The sequence below is a fragment of the Anomaloglossus baeobatrachus genome, chromosome 5 (assembly GCF_048569485.1).
Source record: "Anomaloglossus baeobatrachus isolate aAnoBae1 chromosome 5, aAnoBae1.hap1, whole genome shotgun sequence".
NCBI classification, from domain to species: Eukaryota; Metazoa; Chordata; class Amphibia; order Anura; family Aromobatidae; genus Anomaloglossus; species Anomaloglossus baeobatrachus.
In genome coordinates, this window is record NC_134357.1 from 320,802,735 (window position 1) to 320,827,671 (window position 24,937).

Below are 24,937 nucleotides of genomic sequence, written 5' to 3' on the forward strand. Positions count from 1 at the left end.
CCAATCACTGACATATCTTGGCATGGAGTTTCATACTCTCAGCGATAGTGAAACTTCCGCTGGACAAACAGCGTTCACTACAGTCAGGGGTGCAATCTCTCCTTCAAGGTCAGTCACACCCCTTGAGGCGCCTCATGCACTTCCTAGGGAAGATGGTAGCAGCAATGGAGGCAGTCCCTTTTGCGCAGTTTCATCTGCGTCCACTTCAATGGGACATTCTCCGCAAATGGGACAGGAAGTCGGCGTCCCTCGACAGGAACGTCTCCCTTTCTCAGGCAACCAAAGCCTCCCTTCGGTGGTGGCTTCTTCCCACTTCATTGTCGAAGGGGAAATCCTTCCTACCCCCATCCTGGGCGGTGGTCACGACGGACGCGAGTCTTTTCAGGGTGGGGAGCGGTCTTTCTCCACCACAGGGCTCAGGGTACCTGGACTCAGCCAGAGTCCTCCCTTCAGATCAATGTTCTGGAGATAAGGGCAGTGTATCTTGCCCTAAAAGCGTTCCAGCCGTGGCTGGAAGGCAAGCAGATCCGAATTCAGTCGGACAACTCCACCGCGGTGGCATACATCAACCACCAAGGCGGAACACGCAGTCGGCAAGCCTTCCAGGAAGTCCGGCGGATTCTGCTGTGGGTGGAAGCCACAGCCTCCACCATATCCGCAGTTCACATCCCGGGCGTAGAAAACTGGGAAGCAGACTTTCTCAGTCGCCAGGGCATGGACGCAGGGGAATGGTCCCTTCACCCGGACATGTTTCAAGAGATCTGTTGCCGCTGGGGGATGCCGGACGTCGACCTAATGGCGTCCCGGCACAACAACAAGGTCCCGGCATTCATGGCACGGTCTCAAGATCACAGAGCTCTGGCGGCAGACGCCTTAGTTCAGGATTGGTCGCAGTTTCAACTGCCTTATGTGTTTCCTCCTCTGGCACTGTTGCCCAGAGTGTTACGCAAGATCAGGTCCGACTGCCGCCGCGCCATCCTCGTCACTCCAGACTGGCCGAGGAGGTCGTGGTACCCGGATCTGTGGCATCTCACGGTGGGCCAACCGTGGGCACTACCAGACCGACCAGACTTGCTGTCTCAAGGGCCGTTTTTCCATCTGAATTCTGCGGCCCTCAACCTGACTGTGTGGCCATTGAGTCCTGGATCCTAGCGTCTTCAGGGTTATCTCAAGAGGTCATTGCCACTATGAGACAGGCTAGGAAACCAACGTCCGCCAAGATCTACCACAGGACGTGGAGGATATTCTTATCCTGGTGCTCTGATCAGGGTTTTACTCCCTGGCCATTTGCCTTGTCCACCTTTCTTTCCTTCCTTCAATCCGGATTGGAAAAGGGTTTGTCGCTCGGCTCCCTTAAGGGACAAGTCTCAGCGCTCTCTGTGTTTTTTCAGAAGCGCCTAGCCAGACTTCCACAGGTACGCACGTTCCTGCAGGGGGTTTGTCACATAGTCCCTCCTTACAAGCGTCCGTTAGAACCCTGGGATCTGAACAGGGTGCTGATGGCTCTTCAGAAACCACCTTTCGAGCCAATGAAGGATATTTCTCTTTCACGCCTTTCGCAGAAAGTGGTCTTCTTAGTAGCAGTCACATCACTTCGGAGAGTGTCTGAGCTAGCAGCGCTGTCATGCAAAGCCCCTTTCCTGGTGTTTCACCAGGACAAGGTGGTTCTGCGTCCGGTTCCGGAATTTCTCCCTAAGGTGGTATCCCCCTTTCATCTCAATCAGGATATCTCCTTACCCTCTTTTTGTCCTCATCCAGTTCACCAATGTGAAAAGGATTTGCACTTGTTAGATCTGGTGAGAGCACTCAGACTCTACATTTCTCGTACGGCGCCCCTGCGCCGCTCGGATGCACTCTTTGTCCTTGTCGCTGGCCAGCGTAAAGGGTCACAGGCTTCCAAATCAACCCTGGCTCGGTGGATCAAGGAACCAATTCTCGAAGCTTACCGTTCTTCTGGGCTTCCGGTTCCCTCAGGGCTGAAGGCCCATTCTACCAGAGCCGTGGGTGCGTCCTGGGCTTTGCGGCACCAGGCTACGGCTCAGCAGGTGTGTCAGGCGGCTACCTGGTCGAGCCTGCACACTTTCACGAAACACTATCAGGTGCATACCTATGCTTCGGCAGATGCCAGCCTAGGTAGGCGAGTCCTTCAGGCGGCGGTTGCCCACCTGTAGGAAGGGGCCGTTTTACGGCTCTATTACGAGGTATTATTTTACCCACCCAGGGACTGCTTTTGGACGTCCCAATTGTCTGGGTCTCCCAATGGAGTGACAAAGAAGAAGGAAATTTTGTTTACTTACCGTAAATTCCTTTTCTTCTAGCTCCAATTGGGAGACCCAGCACCCGCCCCTGTTCCCTTCGGGCTGTTGTTCTTTGTGTACACATGTTGTTCATGTTGAATGGTTTTCAGTTTTCCGAACTTCCTTCGGATTGAATTTACTTTAGACCAATTTATAAGTTCCTCCTTCCTGCTTTTGCACCAAAACTGAGGAGCCCGTGATGCACGGGGGGGTGTATAGGCAGAAGGGGAGGGGCTTTACACTTTTAAGTGTAATACTTTGTGTGGCCTCCGGAGGCAGAAGCTATACACCCAATTGTCTGGGTCTCCCAATTGGAGCTAGAAGAAAAGGAATTTACGGTAAGTAAACAAAATTCCCTTCTTTGTTTCTCTTACTGAGAGCAATCAATCATTTTTCAACTGGCTAACACTGTACCAAAACCTTTTTCTTATAACTAAAGATCAGGTACGTGTGACATCCCGTTTTAACAGATGCCACATGTACCCATGTTATATGCTGTTACACGTCCGTGATTTCACACAGACCATGTGACCCCCTCGTGACCCCCCCACACACACACGCAAACATGTCCGTTTTTTCTACGGCAGCACGGGTGTCACACGGAACGCACACTGTGATCCGTGTGACACGTACCGGAGAAAACACGGGTCTTTTTAATAATATTTTCTATATTTACCTGTATCCAGCTATGCTGTCCTTGGCTCTGCTGCCTCCCGCTCCTGACTGTCCCTCATTATACTCATTCATGTTATTTTCCCTGCCCTGTGGAGCTGAAAGCGGGACAGCGCTGGGGACTTCAGGGCCGGGGACCACATTGCTGGGGACAGGTGAGTGAGTGAGTGTGTGTTTTCAGTGCATAAATGCATGTATGTGTATGTGCTCGGTGTATTCATGTGTGTCTGCTATGTGTGTATATGTGCTCAGTGTATACGTGTGTGTGTAGTGAGAACCTGGAAGCCAGAACATCGCAGGGACTTCTCACAGTTCCCAATGAACTCTGATGAACCCGGGAAGCTGTAGTTCGGATGTCGCGGGGGTGTCATCAGGATGTCATCGGAGTTCATTAGGAACTCCAATGACCTCCTGGATGTCACTGTGCTTGCAGAACACTCACCTGTCTCAGCGGTGTTTGCCTCGGCGGTGTTGTATCCAGCGATGTCCCCGATGCTCCGGCTTCCAGGTCCTGACTTCCGTGAATAATCAATGAATATAATAAGCGGCGGTCAGGAGTGGGAGGCAGTGAGTAGAAAAAAACGGCGCAGGATACAGGTAAATATAGAATATCTTTTTATTACACAGACACGTGTTTACTCGTACGTGTCACACGTATGCAAACACAGATGTCCCACGTGTGACACGTACGATGCACGTATGACCATAACCATGGGTGTGACTTGTAACTGATTAAACATGGACGTCTGAAACCGGCCTTAGTCACACTGTATTAACTACATTAAGGCTGCACTCCACAGGCACAAGATAGAGTGCTTTTTGTCAACAGGAATACAATTTGGCTTCATTCTTGAAAAACATCCTGTACTGCGTAATACAGAAGAATTCATGTGTCTCTTCCAAGAGCAAAAAGCTCCTATGCATCTTTTACCTACCTGCTTAGCTATTGGACCGATCCTGGGTACTTAAGGTGCCGTATTGTCCCGTGTTTGTATTTCCCTAATCTATGGGAGTACTTATTCTGCTTTATTATTGCAGTTTGTTTTCCTAGTCTTTTTTTTTTTTTCCCCCCCGGAGATCCCTACCTCTATTTCTCCTCATCATGTAGGCCTTGGAATCTAACTCTGCATTATTTATTCAAAAGCTTCCATCCTGCTCATTATACCTACATATGACTGAATTCACTAAAGTCTCCTTCAGTGAGAAAGAACTGTATACTCCAGAGACACAGGTGTAAATCTTTCACTAACATGTGGCTCCAACACATTTCAGACAATAGCTTTATATGCTCCACAGTGACTTCTGGGTGTGTCCAATTTCATAGGTGACATTCTCTGATCAGTCTATGCTGGTCTCTTGAATCCTAAGGCTCTCGCTTCTCTTAAGTATTAGATATTCAATACATCATGGCTACATGCAGCTATCTGCATCTCTGATCTGACATACTATAAAATATTTTGCTACGAGTCCCACTTCTTAAATGCAGTGGAAAAACATAAAATGTGTGTTACTAGTGTTCCTTTACAACATGGCTCATAAGACTGACTTTCCAAAAAGTGAGCTTGCTAAAATGGATCATACAAAGCTCATGTTTATGATAGCTCTAAGGGTTTTAGGACAATGCTTACAACCACACATTTATAATGATAAAAGTAGACATTTTGGTCTTAGCCCATGAAAGCGAAATTGCTGAGAGTACTATATACTTTGTATTAACCTCTTAATTCCTGTACACATCAGCTGATTTGAACAGCTGACATGTGCCTTGCAGGATCCGCAATCCACCCACAACTATTAACTTTTTAAATTGCGCTGTCAAACTGACAGCACGATTTAAATGCCCGCAGCGGTAAATGTGCACTTATCCGTCTCTATTGGCAGCACCTTGAAGTGATCATGGTCAGCCAATGTTTGCCATGGTAGCACAGGGTCATGTGATGACGCTAGCTCACATGACTCTCTTCCTATCACAGCCAGCAGAGCAGCCTCTGTTACAAGAAATGAGCATTTCTGGTGATCACAGCTGTGTAGCTGTGATCAACAGAAACAAATGAGCGATCGGACTGCTGATCCTTATAGTCCCCTGGGGGGGGGGACTAGTAAAATAATAAAGTTTTAAAACAAAAAACCCTAAATGTTCAAATCTCCCCCCTTTTGCCCCATTGATAATGAAAGGGTTAAAAATATGCACACATTTGGTATCACCGCGTTTAGAAATGCCTGATCTATCAAAGTATAAAATCAATCTAATCAGCAAACGGCGTAGTGGCAAAAAAAAGTCCAAATGCCAAAATTCCATTTTTTGGTCACAAATTTTGCGCAAAATGCAATAACAGGCCATCAAAACATAGCATCTGCGCAAAAACGGTACCATTAAAAACGTCAGCTCGAGACGCAAAAAAAGAAGCAGTTACTGAATAGATCCTGAAAAATGAGAATCCTATAGGTCACGTAAAATGGTGCAAAAGTGCACCACTTTTTGAGGACAAACTTCAGAATTTTTTTAACCTCTTAGATAAAAGTAAACCTATACATGTTTGGCATCTACGAACTTGTCTGACCTGGGGCATTATAAGGACACAGTTTCATGATATGGTGAACACTGAATAAAATATCCACAAAACAATCATGCAATCGCACTTTTTTTTGCAATGTTTCCGCACTTGAAATTTCTTTGCCATTTTCCAGTATACTATGTGGTAAAACTTATTGTTTCATTTAAAAGTGCAATTCGTCCTGAAAAAACAAGCCGTCACATGGCAAAATTGACGGAAAAATAAAGATACTGCTCTCGGAAGAGGGTAAGGAAAAAAAACAATGAAAAACAGAAAATCGCCCGGGGATGAAAGGGTTAAGGCTTTGTTTGGTTTCACTATACCCTTTATATCCACACAGCTTTTCCTTATTTACTGTACTCACACATCTAAGATAAGTGACTATTATTATGAACTATTATTTGAATCTATTGATCTAATCTACCCGAATCTAATCTAGTGAGGGAGATTAGGGGCAGCTTCTGAGGGATAGCCGTCATGGCATGGGGGCACCATGTGAACCTTATGGTGCGTGTAACGTAAGTTATATCTCCATTGACAGGTAGCGGACAGATTTGGTCTAGGGTGCATTTAGATTATCTGCCCCGTTATAGACAGTCTCCAAAAAAATCTTTTAGTGACTCTTTGAAAAAAGAGTTTTTATATTGTGGCTTTATAGGGTCCATTTTTGTTTTGTTTGTGTGTATTTGGTCGAAGTGTGGGATAGTTTTGTGATTTTAAGGTGTTTAGAATAAAAGAATTGTTTTAGAATTCAAATTAAGGTGGATTCTCTGCGAAAAAAAAAGATTGTTTTTGAGGTCTTTATTTACCACGTTCACTATGGTAAAACTGATGTGTCAGTATGATGCCTCACATTGGTTCGAGTTTGTAGATATCAAACATGTATACTTTTACTTTTATCTAAGGGGTGAAAAAAAAAATTGAGAAGTTTGTCCAAAAAATGAGTAACCTTTTTCACTATTTTCTGAAACCCGTAGCGTTCTAATTTTATGGGATTTGGGTTTCAGTGACAGCTTATTTTTTGCGTCTTGAGCTGGTTTTTAACCCCTTCACGACCAAGGACGTATCTACGTCCTAAATCATGAAGGGGTTATCACTGCCGGCTGCTGCGATGAGCATGCAGTGATCACTGCACATGTCTGCTGATTTTCTACAGTAGACGTGTGCCTCACAGGGGCAGGTGGATCTGCGATTCACCCGCGCCTGTAACCTCTTAGATCACGCTGTCAAAATGTGACAGAGCAATTTAAATGTCCACAGCGGGTAGGGTGCACTTACCCGCTGCCATCGGAAGCCCCGTGACGTGATCATGGGGAAGCCGATGGTTGCCATGGTAACACAGAACCATGTGATGACTCCTGTCGCTGTCATGACTCAATTCCTGTTACAGCCAGCAGAGAGCTGCCTGTAACAGAAAATGAGCGTTTCTCCTGGTCTGAGCTGTGCTGAAAAATCCTAACTTCTGGAAGCAACCTTAAAAAAGAGGAACCACAAGCTACGGCCCCCACTGCAGAAATAATATACACAAGTCCTTAAGGATCAGTAATCAAGAATGGACAACCCCTAGAATAAATGGGAGGAGAGGAAAGTGCCTTGAAAAATGAAATGAAAAACTAAGAAATATCTCAAAAAAGCTAATTCTTGCAGCTATATAAACACCATATCTTTCAAGTTTAAAGGGATAACTTGAAAACACAAGGGAGAGAAGAGAAGCTATTAAGACCTCTACCAACATTAGGATTTGGAAAAAATCATTCTCAAAAAAAGAAAGGACATCTTCCTCCCCCATTAGGATATACTGTGTTGCCTTTGTTTTTAAGACCCCTGATGAACCCCAAAAGTGTGGGGAGAAACATATTTGGGTCAGTCCGTGTTTAGTGGGACTACACTTTTAATGTGATTAGACATATTCTATAATTTCTAACTGGTGAAAAGATATATCCTTATCCTACATCCTTTAATCACAAATTTCTAACCATTTACACAGGTGCCTATAATCTATCCCTCAAAAATCTTGGTAGATAGCAAGAGGGTAGAAATAGGCAGGGTGATCCACCGCGGAGAGGAGGCACCAGTCAACCAGTCATTGACCCCATAGGGTTCTGACCCCCACAGGACAGGCAGGACCAGAAATATAGGGAAATAATAGGAACATTTATAGCTAGAGGGGAAAATTTTGTGTTGATGTAATTTGTATGTAGTTGTAAAGTGAATGTCTCGAAAACTAATAAAATTTTATTAAGATACCTAGTTGTACTTGGCTGGACACAAAAATTGGGCTAAGCCCATGTCGTTTGTTTTTTTTTTTAATTATTTCATGAAATTCATGAAATAAAAAAAAAGGGCTTCCCTATATTTTTGATTCCCATCTGGGTACAAATAGGCAGCTGGGGGTTGGGGGTAGCCCCTACCTTCCTGCTGTACCTGGCTAGCATAAAAGAATATGGCGAAGCCCATGTAATTTTTTTTTTTTTTTTTTTTACTTTTTTGGCAAAAACCTTAAAAAAAAGGCTTCCATGGATTTTCCATTGCCAGTGAAGGTAACACCAAGCAGTGGGTGTTAGCAGCCAGTAGCTGCTTGGATTACCCTTCGCTAGCAATAGAGCATGCAGCGGGAGCCCACGCATATTTTTTTTAATTATTTTTTTAAAAAACTAAAAAAAAATGGGCTTCCCTGTATTTTGATTGCCTGCCATCACAGTACTGTCAAAATAAATCATTAAAGAATATGATGTAGCGCTCCGCGGTATTTTTGATTCTCAGCGCAGATAAAGCAGACGACTAGGGGCTGCCACCCCCATCTGCCTGATTTACCTTGGCTGTCAATCAAAATACAGGGAAGACCATTAATTTGTTTTATTTAAAAAAATAATTTAAAAAAAAATGTGCGGGCTCCCGCCGTATTTTGATCGCCAGTCAGGTAAAGCCAGGCAGCTGGGGGCTGGGATTCTCGGCAGCCCGCAGCCACCTCTGGAAATTAGAAATGGCACATTGTTTTTTTAGCACCATTTCCAGGCGCTAAACCCGGCTCGTCCAGCAGCCGTGATAGCGGTGGCTCGCTGGGTAATAAAGGGGTTAATATAGCTTTGTATTCTCAGATGGTACTAAGCCCGAAATTCATGGTATCACGCCAAATTAGACATGGCCACCATGAATTTCTAGGAAACAGGTAAAAAAACAACACAGAGAAAATTTTATTAGAAATAAAACAAAAACAAAATTTAGAGACTCCATCTTTATTATAAAAAAAATCCTTAGTCCGACGTACTCCACTTGGACAGCAATGTCAACTCTGCTTCATCACTGTGCACAGTCTATACATAGTGAGAAGCAAAGTGCACTGTCAACTCTGCTTCATCACTGTACACAGACATTGTCTATACATAGTGAGAAGCACAGAGAGCCATATCAGGTCTGCTACATCGCTCTGGACAGAGCGATGGAGCAGGCTGACAGTGAGGGGATGATTGCACTTGCGTCTAGCATTGCATCACCCCACTCTCACGACAGTAGCGCCTCAGCTGCATGGAAATACATGCAGCTAACCCGCTGCTGTCAGGAGATTGTGCGCTGTGATGCAATGACACTCGCATCACAGCGCACCAGACCTTTGATGACATCATACTCACGTGACCAGTCTGTAGCCAATGAGGTAATACAACATTCACACGTGACTGGTCTCGTAGGTATGATGTTACGGTCACGGCAGGTCCTTTTAGCCAGAGGTGCTTACCAGGGGGAACAGCAATGATCAGACGGACGCGGAAGCAGAAGCACTGGATGACAAAGTCTGCAGGACACGTTGCTGGACCCATAAGTATGATCATAATGTTTTTTTAACCCCTTCAGCCCCCGGGCACTTTCCGTTTTTGCGTTTTTGTTTTTTGCTCCTTTTCTTCCAAGAGCCGTAACTTTTTTATTATTCCGTCAATCTTGCCATATGAGGGCTTGTTTTTTGCGGGACGAGTTGTACTTTTAAATGAAATCATAAGTTTTACCATATAGTGTACTGGAAAACGGCAAAAAAATTCCAAGTGCGGAAAAATTGCAAAAAAAGTGGGATCGTACAATAGTTTTTGGGATATTTTATTCACGGTGTTCACTATATGGTAAAACTGATGTCTGGGTGTGATGCCTCAGGTCGGTGCGAGTTTGTAGACACCAAACATGTATAGGTTTACTTGTATCTAAGGGGTTAAAAAAAATTCACAAGTTTGTCCAATAAAAGTGGCGCACGTTTTGCGCCATTTTCCGAAACACGTAGAGTTCTTATTTTTTGGGATCTATGGCTCAGTGATGGCTTATTTTTTGCGTCTCGAGCTGACGTTTATAATGGTACCATTTTTGCGCAGATGCTACGTTTTGATCGCCTGTTATTGCATTTTGCGCAAAACTTGCGGCGACCAAAAAACGTAATTTTGGCGTTTGGAATTTTTTTGCCACTACGCCGTTTACCAATCAGAATAATTGATTTTATATTTTGATAGATCGGGCATTTCTGAACGCGGCGATACCAAATATGTGTATATTTATTTATTTTTTAACCCTTTAATTTTCAATGGGGGGAAAGGGGGGTGATTTGAACTTTTAGGTTTTTTGTTTTTTTTTTTATTTTTTAAAACTTTTTTTTTTACTTTTTTTTTTTATTTTACTAGTCCCCCTAGGGGGCTATAGCAATCAGCAATCCGATCGCTGATCGCTATCTGCTGATCACAGCAATACCGCTGTAATCAGCAGATTCACTCACTTTGGTTTTCCCTCTGCTCTCGGCCGAGGGAAAATGAAAGTGAAAGATCATAGCAGCAGGCGTCATCACATGACCCTGTGCTACGATGGCAACCACCGATAGTCACGTGATAACACACGTGACTTCCGGTGGGGGCGGCGGTAAGTAACAAACATGGCCGCGCGCATTTAAATCTTGCTGCCAGACTTTGGCAGCAAGATTTAAGGGGTTAATGGCCGCGGGTGGAAGCGATTCCACCCGCGGCTAGCAGGCACACATGTCAGCTGTTGAAAACAGCTGATATGTGTGCCGATCCACGCCGCCTGCCCGCGGCAGGGGGCGGGGCTTAACGGGACACGATCTATGACGGATAGATCCGTCCAAGGTCGTGAAGGGGTTAAAAACATGCTTTTTTTTTTTTTTAACAGCCCCTGGACCCGAACTGTAACACGAACGTCCCAGAAAGCTCGTGTTCGGGGTCGTGTGCACGAACACCATGTGTTCGGTATGGACCCTGAACTTTACAGTTCGTGTTTGCGCATCCCTACTACTAACCTCAATCATAGTTAACCTTTTCTTTCCAGCAGAGTGCGCATGTCACTATATTTTAATGATGGTTATTCTACCACACCTGCATTTTTCCATGTAATCACTTACACAATCCTGTGTTCTTTCACCACAATTCTCCCAGACTTCAACATATCCACTTTCCTTATTCTTTATTTTTTAGTACATTTTTTTTTAGACAGACACGTGTCTGTAAACTCACAGACTTTGAACACATGCCTCTATCTTTCTTCACCTTTACATACCATTTCTAAAATGTATAATTACAACTCTCCCAGGGTTGCTACAACTTCATGAAGTATGGGGACAAGAACTAGACAGATAATTTACCGAGGTGACGTGAATCTGATGCTTTTACCTTTTTCCCGTAATGCAATACTTCTCAACCTAATGAGTTCTCTAGGTGATATCCTGTGTCCTCAGTTTCTGTGTCTTAATAAATCGTAATCATCTGTCCCTGATAGTAGCTGGAGGTCTGGAATTCCTGGTGGTACTAGGAATCGTATAGTTTTTGATGCAGCTAACCAGCCTTTTTGTGGGTTTCAACAGTTATCAGGCAAATCCATAAACTTTTGCCTGGCCAAAAGTAAGCCATTGCATGCAGACTTTACACTCTAGGCATTGCAGCAACCAAGAGGATTTATTACCCAAAAAGGACTCTTACAAACTATATATCTGATTCTGCTGTCTTAAGTTATTTCACTCTCTGTTTCCTCACGCAAACATACAGAAAGTAGATGAAGCCACTGGTGCTATAGAGTACACATGACTAGAGATGAGTGAACCTGAACTGTAAAGTTCAGGTTTCATACCGAACACAAACTTTTAAAAAAAAAAAAAATCAGTGTACATGTTTGGGTGCTGTACGTTTTCTAGCCACTCAATCAAGCATCGGGGCGCTCGGGTACACTTGGAGCTTGGCCCAGTTAGAGCCGCTTGGAGTCACTGAATGGCTCTCACTGGAGGTAAAAACATTTTCAGATGATGTGGTCCCCCCCCCCCAAGAAAAAAAAAATACTCCTTCCCTTCGGAATTGCTCTGTTTATGGCTGGCTATTTGTCATCAGATAGCCAAACTACCCAATCATTGACTGCAAATGGGGCTCAGGCTCCGGGATCAAGTTTAGGTCAAGCCCGGGCCCCCGAAGTGAACTTTATCTAAAGTCCCGGCGAACCCAAACTTCCACAGGTCCGCTCATCGCTACACATGACTACTGAATGTTTGTAATCTGTAACATTGAAGTCTGTGTAAGAGCTGTTGCACTGAAGAAAGTGTACAACTATAAATATGCCTAATGGAGAGCTTCATCTTTTTTTACATATATAAAACCTACTTACGGTTTCATGTTGAAAAAGTCTCTTATTCCTTCGGGAGTACTAGGACTTTTGCTTTTATTTTTGTCTGCTGTAAACTTATCCTTTGTCCAAGTAAGGTGCACCTTTTCTTGAGTAGTTTCTGGTTCCTCTGGCGGAGATTGCGGTGTACTTGTTGCATTTTCATCATGTATTAGTTTTACCTGAATATAAATTAGATGAACAGTCAGGTAACAATTTAAAATGGTACATTTTAAGGTTCGAGATAATTAATTCCAATTTCACCTCTTCCTCCTCCTTTTCTTCACAATCTCCCACTTGCTCTTCTGGAACACTTAGATGTAGTCGGGAATTTGTTGGGTTTTTGCGTCTTATTGAACCACGTGATTCATCTGTAATGCTCTGAATCTATATGAAAAAAGAACCTACATTAGTGTAGGACTATTATGACATTTATTCTGTTTTACAAGATTAGAAAAACATTGATGCATCAATTTAAAAAAAAGGTTTTTAAAGCTTTAAATATTTGATATAGCCTTTCAGACAAGGATTATGACTGTGTTTGCATATTCCAACATTGCATGTAATTTAGATTAAAAAAAATATATATATAGACAATTTACCTCCCTTTCCCGTTCTGTTTTTGTCAAATGCATTTGCTTCAAAATTTGAGATCGCTGTTCCATCACTAGAGTCTTTTCATATGTGTATGCTGAAATATCACTGTCATGCTACAATACAATAATGTTAAAAAAAATGAAAGAAAATTATAAATTATATTATATGAAAGAGAATTGGTTTGTTAGGTAAAAATTATTTTTCATTCTTTAAAGTGTAATTGTAATTTCAGGTAAACCTAAAGTTTGTCTACTTCTAGCTCCTCTCTATTCCTTTCCATTTCCAAAGACATATAAGGACAGCAACTGTCACTCATACCTCGCTGATATGAAACCCAGTGAATTAAGGCCCTGTGCGCACTTACCGTTTTTTCCCGCGGATTTCCTGCGGTTTTGCTGCATGTTTCGATGCAGAAAATGTTCATAACATCTCTGCAGTGAATCACCAGCAAAACCTATGGAAAAAAAAAATGCTGTGCGCAGTATGCGGAATCTGACAGCTGCATGTTTTGCTGCAGGATTCCCGCAGCAAAAACAATTGCATGTCACTTCTTTTCCGCATGTCGCTGCGGGATTTCACTCCATTGACTGCCATGTAATCGTGAAATCCCGCAGGGAATAACGCAGGCAGCAAATTCTGTGCGGTTCATTGCGTTTTCCTGCGTTATTCCCTCCGGTATTTCGCGGTTTACCTGCGGTAATGTACATTGCTGCCTGCAGTTTGCAGGGAAGTGATGTCATTATGCCAGGAAGAGGAAGCGGAGCAGAGTAAACACACACACATCACAGACACACACAGACATCACAGACATATAGAATACACATAGAAAGCAAACGGAAATATAAAAAACAAAACACGTGGGCTCCGCCGTATTTTTACCGTCCAGGTAAGCACACAGCGGCGGCCTGGTATTCTCAGGCTGGGGAGGGCGAGGGGCAGGGTTAATGTCCCCCGCCTCCTTCCCCCCTCCCGCAGCCGAGAATATCAGCCGCAGCTGCCCCGGGACTGTCACATGCATTATGCGGCAGTACCGGAGTGTCCCCAGCTCTTCTTGTTGCCGTGATGCGGTGGCAATCAAGGTAATGTAAGGAGTTAATGGCGGCGGATCGCCGCCACTAAGTCCAGGCTTGATCATGGCAGCGTCTATGAGACAGCTGACCTGATCAACCCGTAAGTAAAGTGAAAAAACACACACACCGAAAAATCCTTTATTTTAAATAAAACACAAAAAAGCTCCTGGTTCACCATTTTATTAACCCCCCGAAACACACAGCTCCGGCGTAATCCACGTCCTGCGATGCTTACATCCAGCCGCGACTGATACACAGCGCTGAATGCAGCCTTGCAGCGAGACAGACTGCAGAGAGGTAATTACAGGGCATGTCCCACGGCCGGTAATGTGAACACACTGCCGACCATGAGAAATGTAGCGTGTGCTCACAGGGACTCTATCTATCTATTCTTCTATCTGTTTTCGGGTGCGGTTTGCCGCGGTTTTTTACCGTGGGTGCGGTAATCTTTCAATGCCTGCGGAATTTTCTTGAGAAAATTCCATTTTCCAGTGCGCACAAAGACTAAGAGTGAATGAACAGTCAGGCAGGAGAAAGGATATCTTATTCTAGAAAATATGGCTATCTAAAATGTCTTATTTCCTTGTCAACTATTGATTAATGTAAAAAAAATAAAATCACCTGTAGTCTCTAGTTATGTCGGAGATTCAATTTTTTGAGAAAATAAGAGAACTGTATCAGGATCTGTCAATCGGTTAAATAGCCAGTAAAAGTTAAATCTAATAGGATTAGATTTTAATTTAAAGCTTGTTCATTTATATTTTGTTTTAAACAAGAAGTCAGTAAAAATTAGCAGAAAACAAACTTGTTACCTACAATGTCCTGACTTTTGCTGGCCATTCACATTAGATCACATCTGTCAAACTTTGGCCCGTGAGCCAAATCTAGCCCTTGGGCCAACTTTATTTGGCCCGTGATACTAATCTCTTTGCGGGACTATGAGGGCTTATTCTGTATAGAGGACTATGTGGGGCCCATAATTCTGTATGGAGGACCATGTGGGGCCCATAATTCTGTATGGAGGACCATGTGGGGCCCATTATTCTGTATGGAGGGCTATGTGGGGTCCATTATTCTGCTTAGAGGACTATATGTACCTATTACTCTGTATGTAGAACTCTTTGGAGCCCATTAATCTGTATGGAAGACCATGTGGGGCCCATTATTCTGTATGGAGGGCTATGTGGGGTCCATTATTCTGCTTAGAGGACTATATGGACCTATTACTCTGTATGTAGAACTCTTTGGAGCCCATTAATCTGTATGGAAGGCCATGTGGGGCACATTATTCTGTTTGGAGGACTATGTGCAGCACATTATTTTTTTTTTTAGAGGTCTATGTGGGTCCCATTTTTTGTTTGGAAGCCTATGTGGTGCCTATTAATCTGTATTTTGGACTATGTTGGTCCCATTATTTTGTATGTAGTACTATGTGGGGCCCATTTTTCTACATGGAAGATTATGTGGGGCCCATTATTCTGTTTGGAGGACAATGTGAGGCACATTACTCAGTATGTAGGGCATATTATTCTATGGAGGACTATGAGGGGCTATAATCCTGTATGTAAGATTATAGGGCCCATTATTCTGTATTGAGGGCTTTGTAGAGCACATTATTCTGTATGGAGGACTATTTGGGTCCCATTATTCTGTACGGAGGACAATGTGGCTAGGTTGGCCTTCCACTTTGTCCAATTTTTTAATTTTGGCCCTCTTTGTATTTGATTTTGACATTCCTGCATTAAATTAAGGTCACCCAAATAGATTGGACTTATTGGATGTTCCCATTGAAATAACCATGTATGTTTATAGCCATGTTAGAGAAAAGTCGGAAGAAGAAAAGTTCTTATGTATTTGGTCAGTTTTAGTGAGTCCAAGTAGTTCTACAGTAGTTTCATATGAGAATGATTCCTAAATGCTTACAAAATATAAAGATTATATATTTTGCAACTTAATTTGTTAAAAAGGATGAATTATGGAATCAAACTTCTAAGTCTCCCATGCTTAATTCTACAATTGTATTTATTTAGAGCATAAGTCATGATAACTTACCATTTCTACTACTTCAACTTCTGCATTAATTCTTAGGTGGTATAAGAAGGTGGTTAAATCCTTTTTCATCTGGATACTGTTGTCATCCATTTGCGCCACTGTGAAAATCCGCATTGTACATCTCCTCCAAACCTTAGTAGATAAGATTGCATGGAAATTAATTGTGTGAAATTATTAAAAAGCTATCTTAGTTATACTTATGTTTACTGATCTGTGATATTATCATCATCTAACTAGTATAAACAAATATTTATGTATAATCTGAATTGACTATGAACATGTACAAATTTCCATGCTTTGAGCTTAATATTGATGTAATGGAAAAGCCCCATTTTCAGCATCGGTAATGTCAAAGTTCTTAGAAATATTGTCATTTATAGAGTTAATGCTTTATCCTGTTTAATAAAGCAGGTAAATTGTTTTTCTTGCACTAGCATTACTAAATATCTAATATAGATTAAAAAAATACACTAAATTAGATGAATAATCTAATGTCTTGATGTTTTTGCAAAATGGAAATGCCATGATTTAACTCAGGAACAAAAGAAAATGTGGAACTCTTCTGCGCTAGAATGACGAACATCCAAAGTGCTGAGTAAAGTATAGGTGATTTTATTTCTATGCGTTTCGAAGTGTGTCCTCACTTCTTCATCAGGAAATCCACCGATTAACCATGGTTTAAGTTGCACCTACAAGACTATCTGCTACTGTCTTGGGAGAAAAGGGAAACCGTGATCCAATAAGGGCAGGAAACACATCCTGAGTTACCAGATTCAAATAAATATCATACTCTAAAAATCAGTTTCATTGTCTCATTAGCAAAAGAAAACTCTGTGATGTTGCCCTTACAAGCATAATTGGAAAAGAAGGAATAGATATTGGAAGCTGGAAAATAAAAATAAGAATTTAAGCTGGACAAGATCCCTGGTAAGCCTGATCCAACGGACCAAAACATAATTCCACAAATAAACTTGTCTAGTTATAATACAACTGAATAAAGAGTTGTGTTTTTTTTTTGTATTTGCTTTCAAAACCACCGTACTGAATTTCCCTAAGAAGAGGGTTTGTATACCAGTAAGAAGTGTTCATAAATGTAGCTGTAATGCATAAAAATCTAAAAGGCTTTGTTCTGTTTTAAATTACATATTGTAAATCATAATATTGTATCCTAAAACTCAAAAACCTATTTTCTGTTTGTTTTGAAACCGAAAATTAACCTTTGTGATTTGCAATTTGGCATGTCTTGATTCCATTGTCTTCATGATTGTTTTACAAATACAGTTAAGTTATAATCAATACATTTATTTCTCGAAAACAATATAATAAACATTTAAATTACTACGTGATTGTAAGCAAATGTGGGGGAATTTATTAAAACTTCCAGAAATGGATGCTTTGTCAGTTGCAACTGATTCAATTGCTGCTTTCAGCAATTTTTAAGGTTCCTTGAACACTGGTATCTTGACAGTTATGGGTAATTATGCAATTACATTTGATTACAGCACAAAGGTAAGATGAATGTCTTGTCTAAAAATAACATTCTGATACATGGCTTGATTAAAAGAAAAAAAAATATGAAAAAACACTTGGGTTTTTACGTTGTTCCTCAAACTTTCCATTATGCCAATAGCATAGCTCTTCTCAGTTGTTTACCTTGTGGTGACGCAGAAGGAATGGCAAAAGCATCAGCATACCACCATCATGGACAACCCACCAAACATCAATATTTCCTTCAGAAAATCTTTCCTGGTTTCCAGGGAACATTGCCACATTTTTGGTTGCAATTAAAGCTAAATGAGCAGCAGTTGTTTCCCTCACAAGTTCTGGAAAGATAATGAATTAAAGGACATAACAAATTATGAGATTTACAGATTAAATTAAAAAAAACAATTTGTAATATAGCGAACATATTTAAAACAAAAGGTAATACCAATGAAATTTCTCCATGTCTGATGATCTTCCTTCTGTCTCCAATTACGTGGCCATCCAACAAGGACAGTGTTATGCTGCAGCCCTCCAAGGCCACTAGACTGAATTAAATGAGAAATTCCATCTCGAATATTGGAAGAAATAACTACCTGGCAGAAACCCTTCACCTTTTCAGCTTCCATAAGCCTGTGTATAGACTGAAATAAAATTGACAAGATAGAAAAGATAAATCTTGGAAAAATGTTTGACACTGTCTGCAGTGTAAAAAAAAAAAAATACATGCCACTTACCTCTTCAGCACGTTGAGATTGGGGATGGTTCTCTAAGTATGTCCCTTCTAACACAGAGCCAACAATGGTAAGTCCTTTACCTGCTTTTAATTGATTAGTTAAAGAAAGAAGCTGAGGATGAACAACATTTTGGTCTTGATCCACTCGAACTAGAACAAGCAACTGAGGTCTGCGGGGGGAAAAAAGACAGACTCAATTCTCAAATGAGTTAGAGGAGAAAGGTGCTGTATAAGAAATTACTAATAACTAAATATATACCTCCAATTTTTGGTATGTGGTGGGCCTTCCTCCAATCTTAGAAGAGCATATCGAGCAGCACTGAGTGACAGACCACGAATACCATCCCCCCATTCCTTTTCAGCCCTGTATATATATAGAAATATGGTACAATAAATAATGGAATACTCAATTTAGTCTATTACCAGAAACATTCCATAAATTACAACTAATATGCAGTATAACAAACTGAAATGCTTTTATCCTGATATCAAATATGCTTAATTAGAGAATAAAACATACCATTGTACTTAACATGGTTTAACAGCTAAACAACAGCCATAGTTCCAAAAGTACAGTGCATATAAAAAGTATTCATTATCCTTGGATGCATTCAATTATGATTTCATTATTATTGAACAGATGTAATACATGCAGTTATTGGTTCAGATCCAGGTCATTTCTCACTAATAATCAAACAAAGTTCCAGAAGAAAAAAAATATATAAAATCAACAATGTTAATGTCCTAGAATGACTTAGAAAGTTTGATCTTGGCCCATTCAGTTAAAATATCCAAGGAGTGAACTTGTTTTTATAGTAACTGGAAATATAACACTGGGGAAAAAAAAGTAAACATTACCAATAAGTAGTCTACTTCTGCACAGCAACACGATGATTAGCTATCTTGTTGAACAGTCATTGTATTTACACTCACCCACGGTACTCAATATATTTGTAGATAAGACCAGCAATCAGCATGGCCACAAGGGCATAATACCAGGAGCAGAGAAACATCAAAGACAGGCAAAGGCTCATTCCAAGGAATGAAAGAGTCCTGAAAACCGAGAAAATATGTTTATTTGTATTGTAAGGGGCATTCCTTAAAACCAGCTTATCTGGAGACAAATGCATGAAGGAGATTATAAATCTCTTTCATAATAGGAAAAAAACCACAGTCTTCTCTAAAATTAAACTTTGCATCTGGCCATAAGCAAATTACCTCATGTTTAAATCAGGTTTTTGTGTTAAATCTCTTTTTGGCAATGGTTTTTTGTTTCCATATCAATATTAAAATTTAAAATCTTGCTATTTTTATACTGATCACTTGGGTTTTAGACTCTAAAGCAGGAAATGTTTAAGAAACAACACATGTACGTAAAATCTTTAAGTCAGGAAAAGCGGCACTTCACAGTGGAGCATTTGCAAATTTTTAATGCGCAATAGTAAGCATAGTTACAACATTGATGGGGAGGGAGGGGTGCAGACGACAGCCGTTTCGCACCATAACAGGTGCTTCCACAGGTCTGAATTCGGACCTGTGGAAGCACCTGTTACATGCGAAATGGCCGTTGTCCGGCGTACCTGCACCCCTCCCTCCCCATCAATGTAACTGTGCTTACTATTGCACATTAAAAATTTGCAACTGCTCCACTGTGAAGTGCAGTTTTTCCTGCCTTAGAGATTTTACTGGATTTCTGTGTTCTGGCTGAGCACCACTGGAGTATGCTGGAGATCCAATATCTATGTGAACCATATACTTGTGACTACGCACCTGAGTCTGCGGTGCCCGGCCGTCTCTCTTCATTTCTGCAACACATGTATGTGGCCACAATGAACAGACTCTGTCTCTATCTTTTGTATTGAAACATCTGAGTGTGTGCATAGGTCATTGTGAAGGGATGGGGAGCAGAGTCAGCTGTGACAGCACCTATTGTGAATGATGGATACTGTGCTATCAGCTGTATATACTGGTGTTAACTGTCATTGGGATGCTACCTCTGATAATATGGAGTCTGCTGAAAGCTGTTCCTGAACGGTTAGGAAGCATGAGTCTAAAAAAAAGTCTTAAAAAAAATTGTGTAACAGAAAAACGAAATTTACAGAATGTCATTTTCTGATGAAGGCTTTCTTTTAAGAAGTGCTAGAGTCTGTGGGCTTACCTATTCCTCTAGACTCCTAGTCTCAAGATAATAATTGTTCCTGCATTATTATGCAAATTAGCTGTCATACAGAGAGAGAGAAACAAACCTGACACCCTAGAAAAAGCTGTCTTGAGGTTTTAAGCTTTAGCAGGGTACAAGTTGGCTGGATTAAATACTGATAATGCAGGTCTAGGGGATGCTTGTTCTCGACAGTTGTCTCCAGACAGATGTTTGATGTGAAGTACAGTGAAAAGTGTTCAAAATAACCACACAAAATTACACTGAAAAATGGTCTGGAAGGTTGGGGGTTCTGCTGTATGAAAATTATTAGTATGTGTAATAAATAGAGGTAATCTGATTTATATTGGAGGGTCAGAGTTTTTTTTTCCTGGGGTAAATTGGTCTACATACAAGCTAGATCTTTTAAATAAGGAAAAGTACTCTCCCAAGAGCAACAACTTATTTGTGGAGAAGGGATGACAACCTTCACAAGTAACTGGAAAGAAAATCAGTAACATGTAAATTACATTTTTTGAATAAAAATTCATTCAAGTTATTCTAAAGGGCTTTTTTACATTTTGAGAAGAATATTTGTTAAAAGATATATTTCTCCGATATGAGCATTCTGTGAAACCAACTACTCAATGTCCTGTATTCAAGGCCTTCACACTCACCAGTGATAATATTTGAAGCGAGGCCTCCAGTTGGGAGTCCTGAGTAATGTCTGAACTGCGCATGCCAAGTTAACAAACATGTAACACATCAAGAAAAACCTGCAGGTGCAGTAAAGAAGAAAAGTCAACAAATAGAAAGAAGCAGTCACAGAAAAATACAAAGTTGAGCGTGATGGAGATAAAAAACAAAAACTGAGATATAAGTTGAAAATGTATCGCAAAAGACTAATATACAATAAACATACATAGAAAGAATTGGAGCAACTTCATCCAAAGATGCTATAAGGATGCCAATCTCACAGATGCAGGCTGTCAACAACAAAGCCCATGTTGGTTCTCCATTAGCCTTTCCATGTCCAAAAACCTATGTAGATAATAAATGTACAAAGATGGATCAACACTATATACTGAATTTTAAAATACAAATGATAAAAATCACCATCTTGACATTCAAGTAAGAAGAAACTTACAAATATGAAATGAAGCTATTACAGTAACTTAAAAATAAAGCAGACATACCATTTGCTCCACTAACTTAAACAGAATGTGTTATTAGAAAATAACCTATTGATGCTGACCAGGCAATTTATCTGGTTTTGTTTTTTCATCCCCTTTTTCCAAGAGCAATAAGTTTTTATTTTTTCTGTCTGTTGGAAACCAACATGGACAATGTATGTATCATAAGGGATATCTGGAGTCCATATTGTATCTATGAGCTACCAATATTACCTGGACTTTACATCAAAGGAATCGGCCATGTACAGTGAGGAGTTTCATAACCTGTGAGGCAAGAAGGCCACTGTGTGTTCTGTGATGATCTGACCTTTGTTCTATGAACAGGATAAAAGTTGCACCTTCATGTGAATTGAACAGGGTGGTTTTAGCCTCTTGGAAGATACACGACTCATGTGGTGTTCATGAATTGAATGTCCTATTTATGGCCTATTAAAATGTACATTGTTAAACAATCCCTTGTTCAGGTGTAATACAAGCCATTGTTCTGGAAATGGACATCAAGTCTCCAACTGAATGGAGTGTAAACCTGTCCGCAGGCTTTGTGAAAAGACCTTTGTTATGTACCAGGACACTATCCACAGGTTTGTCAAGACTCTTCATCCTTTAAAGCTGGGTTTACACACTGCAACATCTCAAACGACATCGCTGTAACGTCACCGGTTTTGTGACGCAATAGCGATGTCGTTTGCGATGTTGCAGTGTGTGAAACACATCAGCGACCTGGCCCCTGCTGTGAAGTTGCTGATCGCTACAAATCGTTCAGGACCATTCCTAGGTCCTTTGTTTCCCGCTGTGCAGCATGCATCGCTAGAAAGTTTCAGTGTGTGAAAGACTTTAGCTGGGTTTACACACTGCAACATCGCAAACGACATCGCTGTAACGTCACCGGTTTTGTGACGTTACAGCGACCTCCCCAGCGACATTGCAGTGTGTGAAACCTATCAGCGACCTGGCCCTTGCTGTGAGGTTGTGATCTCTACAAATCGTTCAGGACCATTCCTAGGTCCTTTGTTTCCCGCTGTGCAGCATGCATCGCTAGCAGGTTTCAGTGTGTAAAGGGGACTTTACAGCGACTCCGCGGCTCTGTCTGTGTAGCGTCCTGATTAGCGGTCACCGGTGAAGGATTCACCGGTGACCGCTAATCTCCCGAGTGACTGAAGTGTCCCCCCCTCTCTCATACTCACCGATCCCCGATCACCGGCGCTGCACGGCGTTCACACTGCTCCGGCGGCTTTTCCTTTTTTGAAAAAGCCGGCCGCTCATTAAACAATCTCGTATTCCCTGCTTTTCCCCGCCCACCGGCAAATATGATTGGTTGCAGTGAGACACGCCCACACACTGAGTGACAGCTGTGTCACTGCACCCAATCACAGCAGCCGGTGGGCGTGTCTATACTGTGCAGTAAAATAAATAAATAAATAAAAAATCCGGCGTGAGGTCCCCCCCAATTTTAATACCAGCCAGATAAAGCCATACGGCTAAAGGCTGGTATTCTCAGGATGGGGAGCTCCACGTTATGGGGAGCCCCCCAGCCTAACAATATCAGCCAGCAGCCGCCCAGAATTGCCGCATACATTAGATGCGACAGTTCTGGGACTACCCGGCTCTTCCCGATTTGAGTAGCGCAATCAGCTGAGCTGTCACTGAGGTTACCCGCGGCCACCGCTGCATCCACTGCTGGATCCAGGTAACCTCAGTGACAGCTCAGCCGATCACACGGCTCTCTTCATTAGCTGCGTGCAGGTGACAGGAGCGGCTGTGTCTTCTGCTGCTCCTGTCACCTGCATGCAGCAGAGCTGGATGCAACGCTGGAGGACCGTGGATTACGCCGGACAAGGAGGGCTTTGTTGTTGGTAATAAATTGGTAATGAGGGAATGTGTTTGTGTTTTTAATTTCTAATAAAGGATTTTTTCGGGTGTGTGTGTGTTTATTTACTGTCACTTACAGATTAATCATGGAAGGAATCTCGGGGAGACGCCTGACATGATTAATCTAGGACTTATTGGCAGCTATTGGCTGCCAATAACTCCTTATTACCCCGATTTGCCAACGCACCAGGGCAAATCGGGAAGAGCCGGGTACAGTCCCAGAACTGTCGCATCTAATGTATGCGGCAATTCTGGGCGGCTGCTGACTGATATTGTTAGGCTGGGGGGCTCCCCATAACGTGGGGCTCCCCATCCTGAGAATACCAGCCTGCAGCCGTATGGCTTTATCTGGCTGGTATTAAAATAGGGGGAACCACACGCCGGATTTTTTATTTATTTATTTTACTGCACAGTATAGACACGCCCACCGGCTGCTGTGATTGGGTGCAGTGACACAGCTGTCACTCAGCGTGTGGGCGTGTCTCACTGCAACCAATCACATTTGCCGGTGGGCGGGGAAAGCAGGGAATACGAGATTGTTTAATGAGCGGCCGGCTTTTTCAAAAAAGGAAAAGCCGCCGGAGCAGTGTGAACGCCGTGCAGCGCCGGGGATCGGGGATCGGTGAGTATGAGAGAGGGGGGGAAATCACCAGCAAATGAGGTGAGTAACGCAATCAGCTGAACTGTCACTGAGGTTACCCGCGGCCACCGCTGCATCCACCGCTGGATCCAGGTAACCTCAGTGACAGCTCAGCCGATCACACGGCTCTCTTCATTAGCTGCGTGCAGGTGACAGGAGCGGCTGTGTCTTCTGCTGCTCCTGTCACCTGCATGCAGCAGAGCTGGATGCGACGCTGGAGGACCGTGGATTACGCCGGACAAGGAGGGCTTTGTTGTGGGTAATAAATTGGTAATGAGGGAATTTGTTAGTGTTTTTTATTTCTAATAAAGGATTTTTCGGGTGTGTGTTTTTTAACTGTAATTTACAGATTAATCATGGAAGGTATCTCGGGGTGACGCCTGACATGATTAATCTTGGACTTATTGGCAGCTATGGGCTGCCAATAACTCCTTATTACCCCGATTTGCCAACGCACCAGGGCAAATCGGGAAGAGCTGGGTACAGTCCCAGATCTGTCACATCTAATGTATGCGGCAATTCTGGGGGTCTGCTGGCTGATATTGTTAGGCTGGGGGGCTCCCCATAACGTGGGGCTCCCCATCCTGAGAATACCAGCCTGCAGCCATATGGCTTTATCTGGCTGGTATTAAAATAGGGGGGGACCGCACGCCGGATTTTTTAATTATTTATTTATTTACACGGCACACAGCCGCGCGGCATTAAATGAAGTCGGGTGAAGTTCACCTACTTTTTTGACACGTCCCCAACGACCAGCTAGTCGCTCTGCAGGTCCGGATCGCTGTTAGGTCGTTGGCCAGGTCTGCCTGTTTGACAGCTCACCAGAGACTTTGTAGCGATCCCGGCTAGGTTGAGATCGCAGGTTGGATCGCTAGAAAGTCTCAGTGTGTAAACCCAGCTTTTGCAGCGACTTTGTTAGCAACTTCCCTTTCAAAAAGCTGCTTATCAACGTCCCCAACAACCAGCTAGGTCGCTCTGCAGGTCCGGATCGCTGTTGCGTTGTTGGCCAG

The 24,937-nt window shown here is 42.4% G+C and overlaps 1 protein-coding gene across 2 annotated transcripts in view; it reads right to left on the bottom strand.

Annotated features, from left to right (window-relative positions):
• Positions 1-24,937, bottom strand: part of SLC12A5 (solute carrier family 12 member 5) — a 123,864-nt gene that overhangs the window by 9,261 nt on the left and 89,666 nt on the right. For both annotated transcript variants that reach the window (XM_075349749.1, XM_075349750.1), the window contains exons 13-23: positions 21,148-21,266; positions 20,903-21,001; positions 19,022-19,141; positions 18,348-18,452; positions 18,090-18,258; positions 17,801-17,996; positions 17,524-17,693; positions 15,871-16,002; positions 12,754-12,861; positions 12,416-12,538; positions 12,155-12,333 (exon numbers count right to left, since the gene is read on the bottom strand). In XM_075349749.1, coding sequence (XP_075205864.1) covers positions 12,155-12,333; positions 12,416-12,538; positions 12,754-12,861; positions 15,871-16,002; positions 17,524-17,693; positions 17,801-17,996; positions 18,090-18,258; positions 18,348-18,452; positions 19,022-19,141; positions 20,903-21,001; positions 21,148-21,266 — 1,520 coding nt within the window. The remainder of the gene's footprint in view (positions 1-12,154; positions 12,334-12,415; positions 12,539-12,753; positions 12,862-15,870; positions 16,003-17,523; positions 17,694-17,800; positions 17,997-18,089; positions 18,259-18,347; positions 18,453-19,021; positions 19,142-20,902; positions 21,002-21,147; positions 21,267-24,937) is intronic.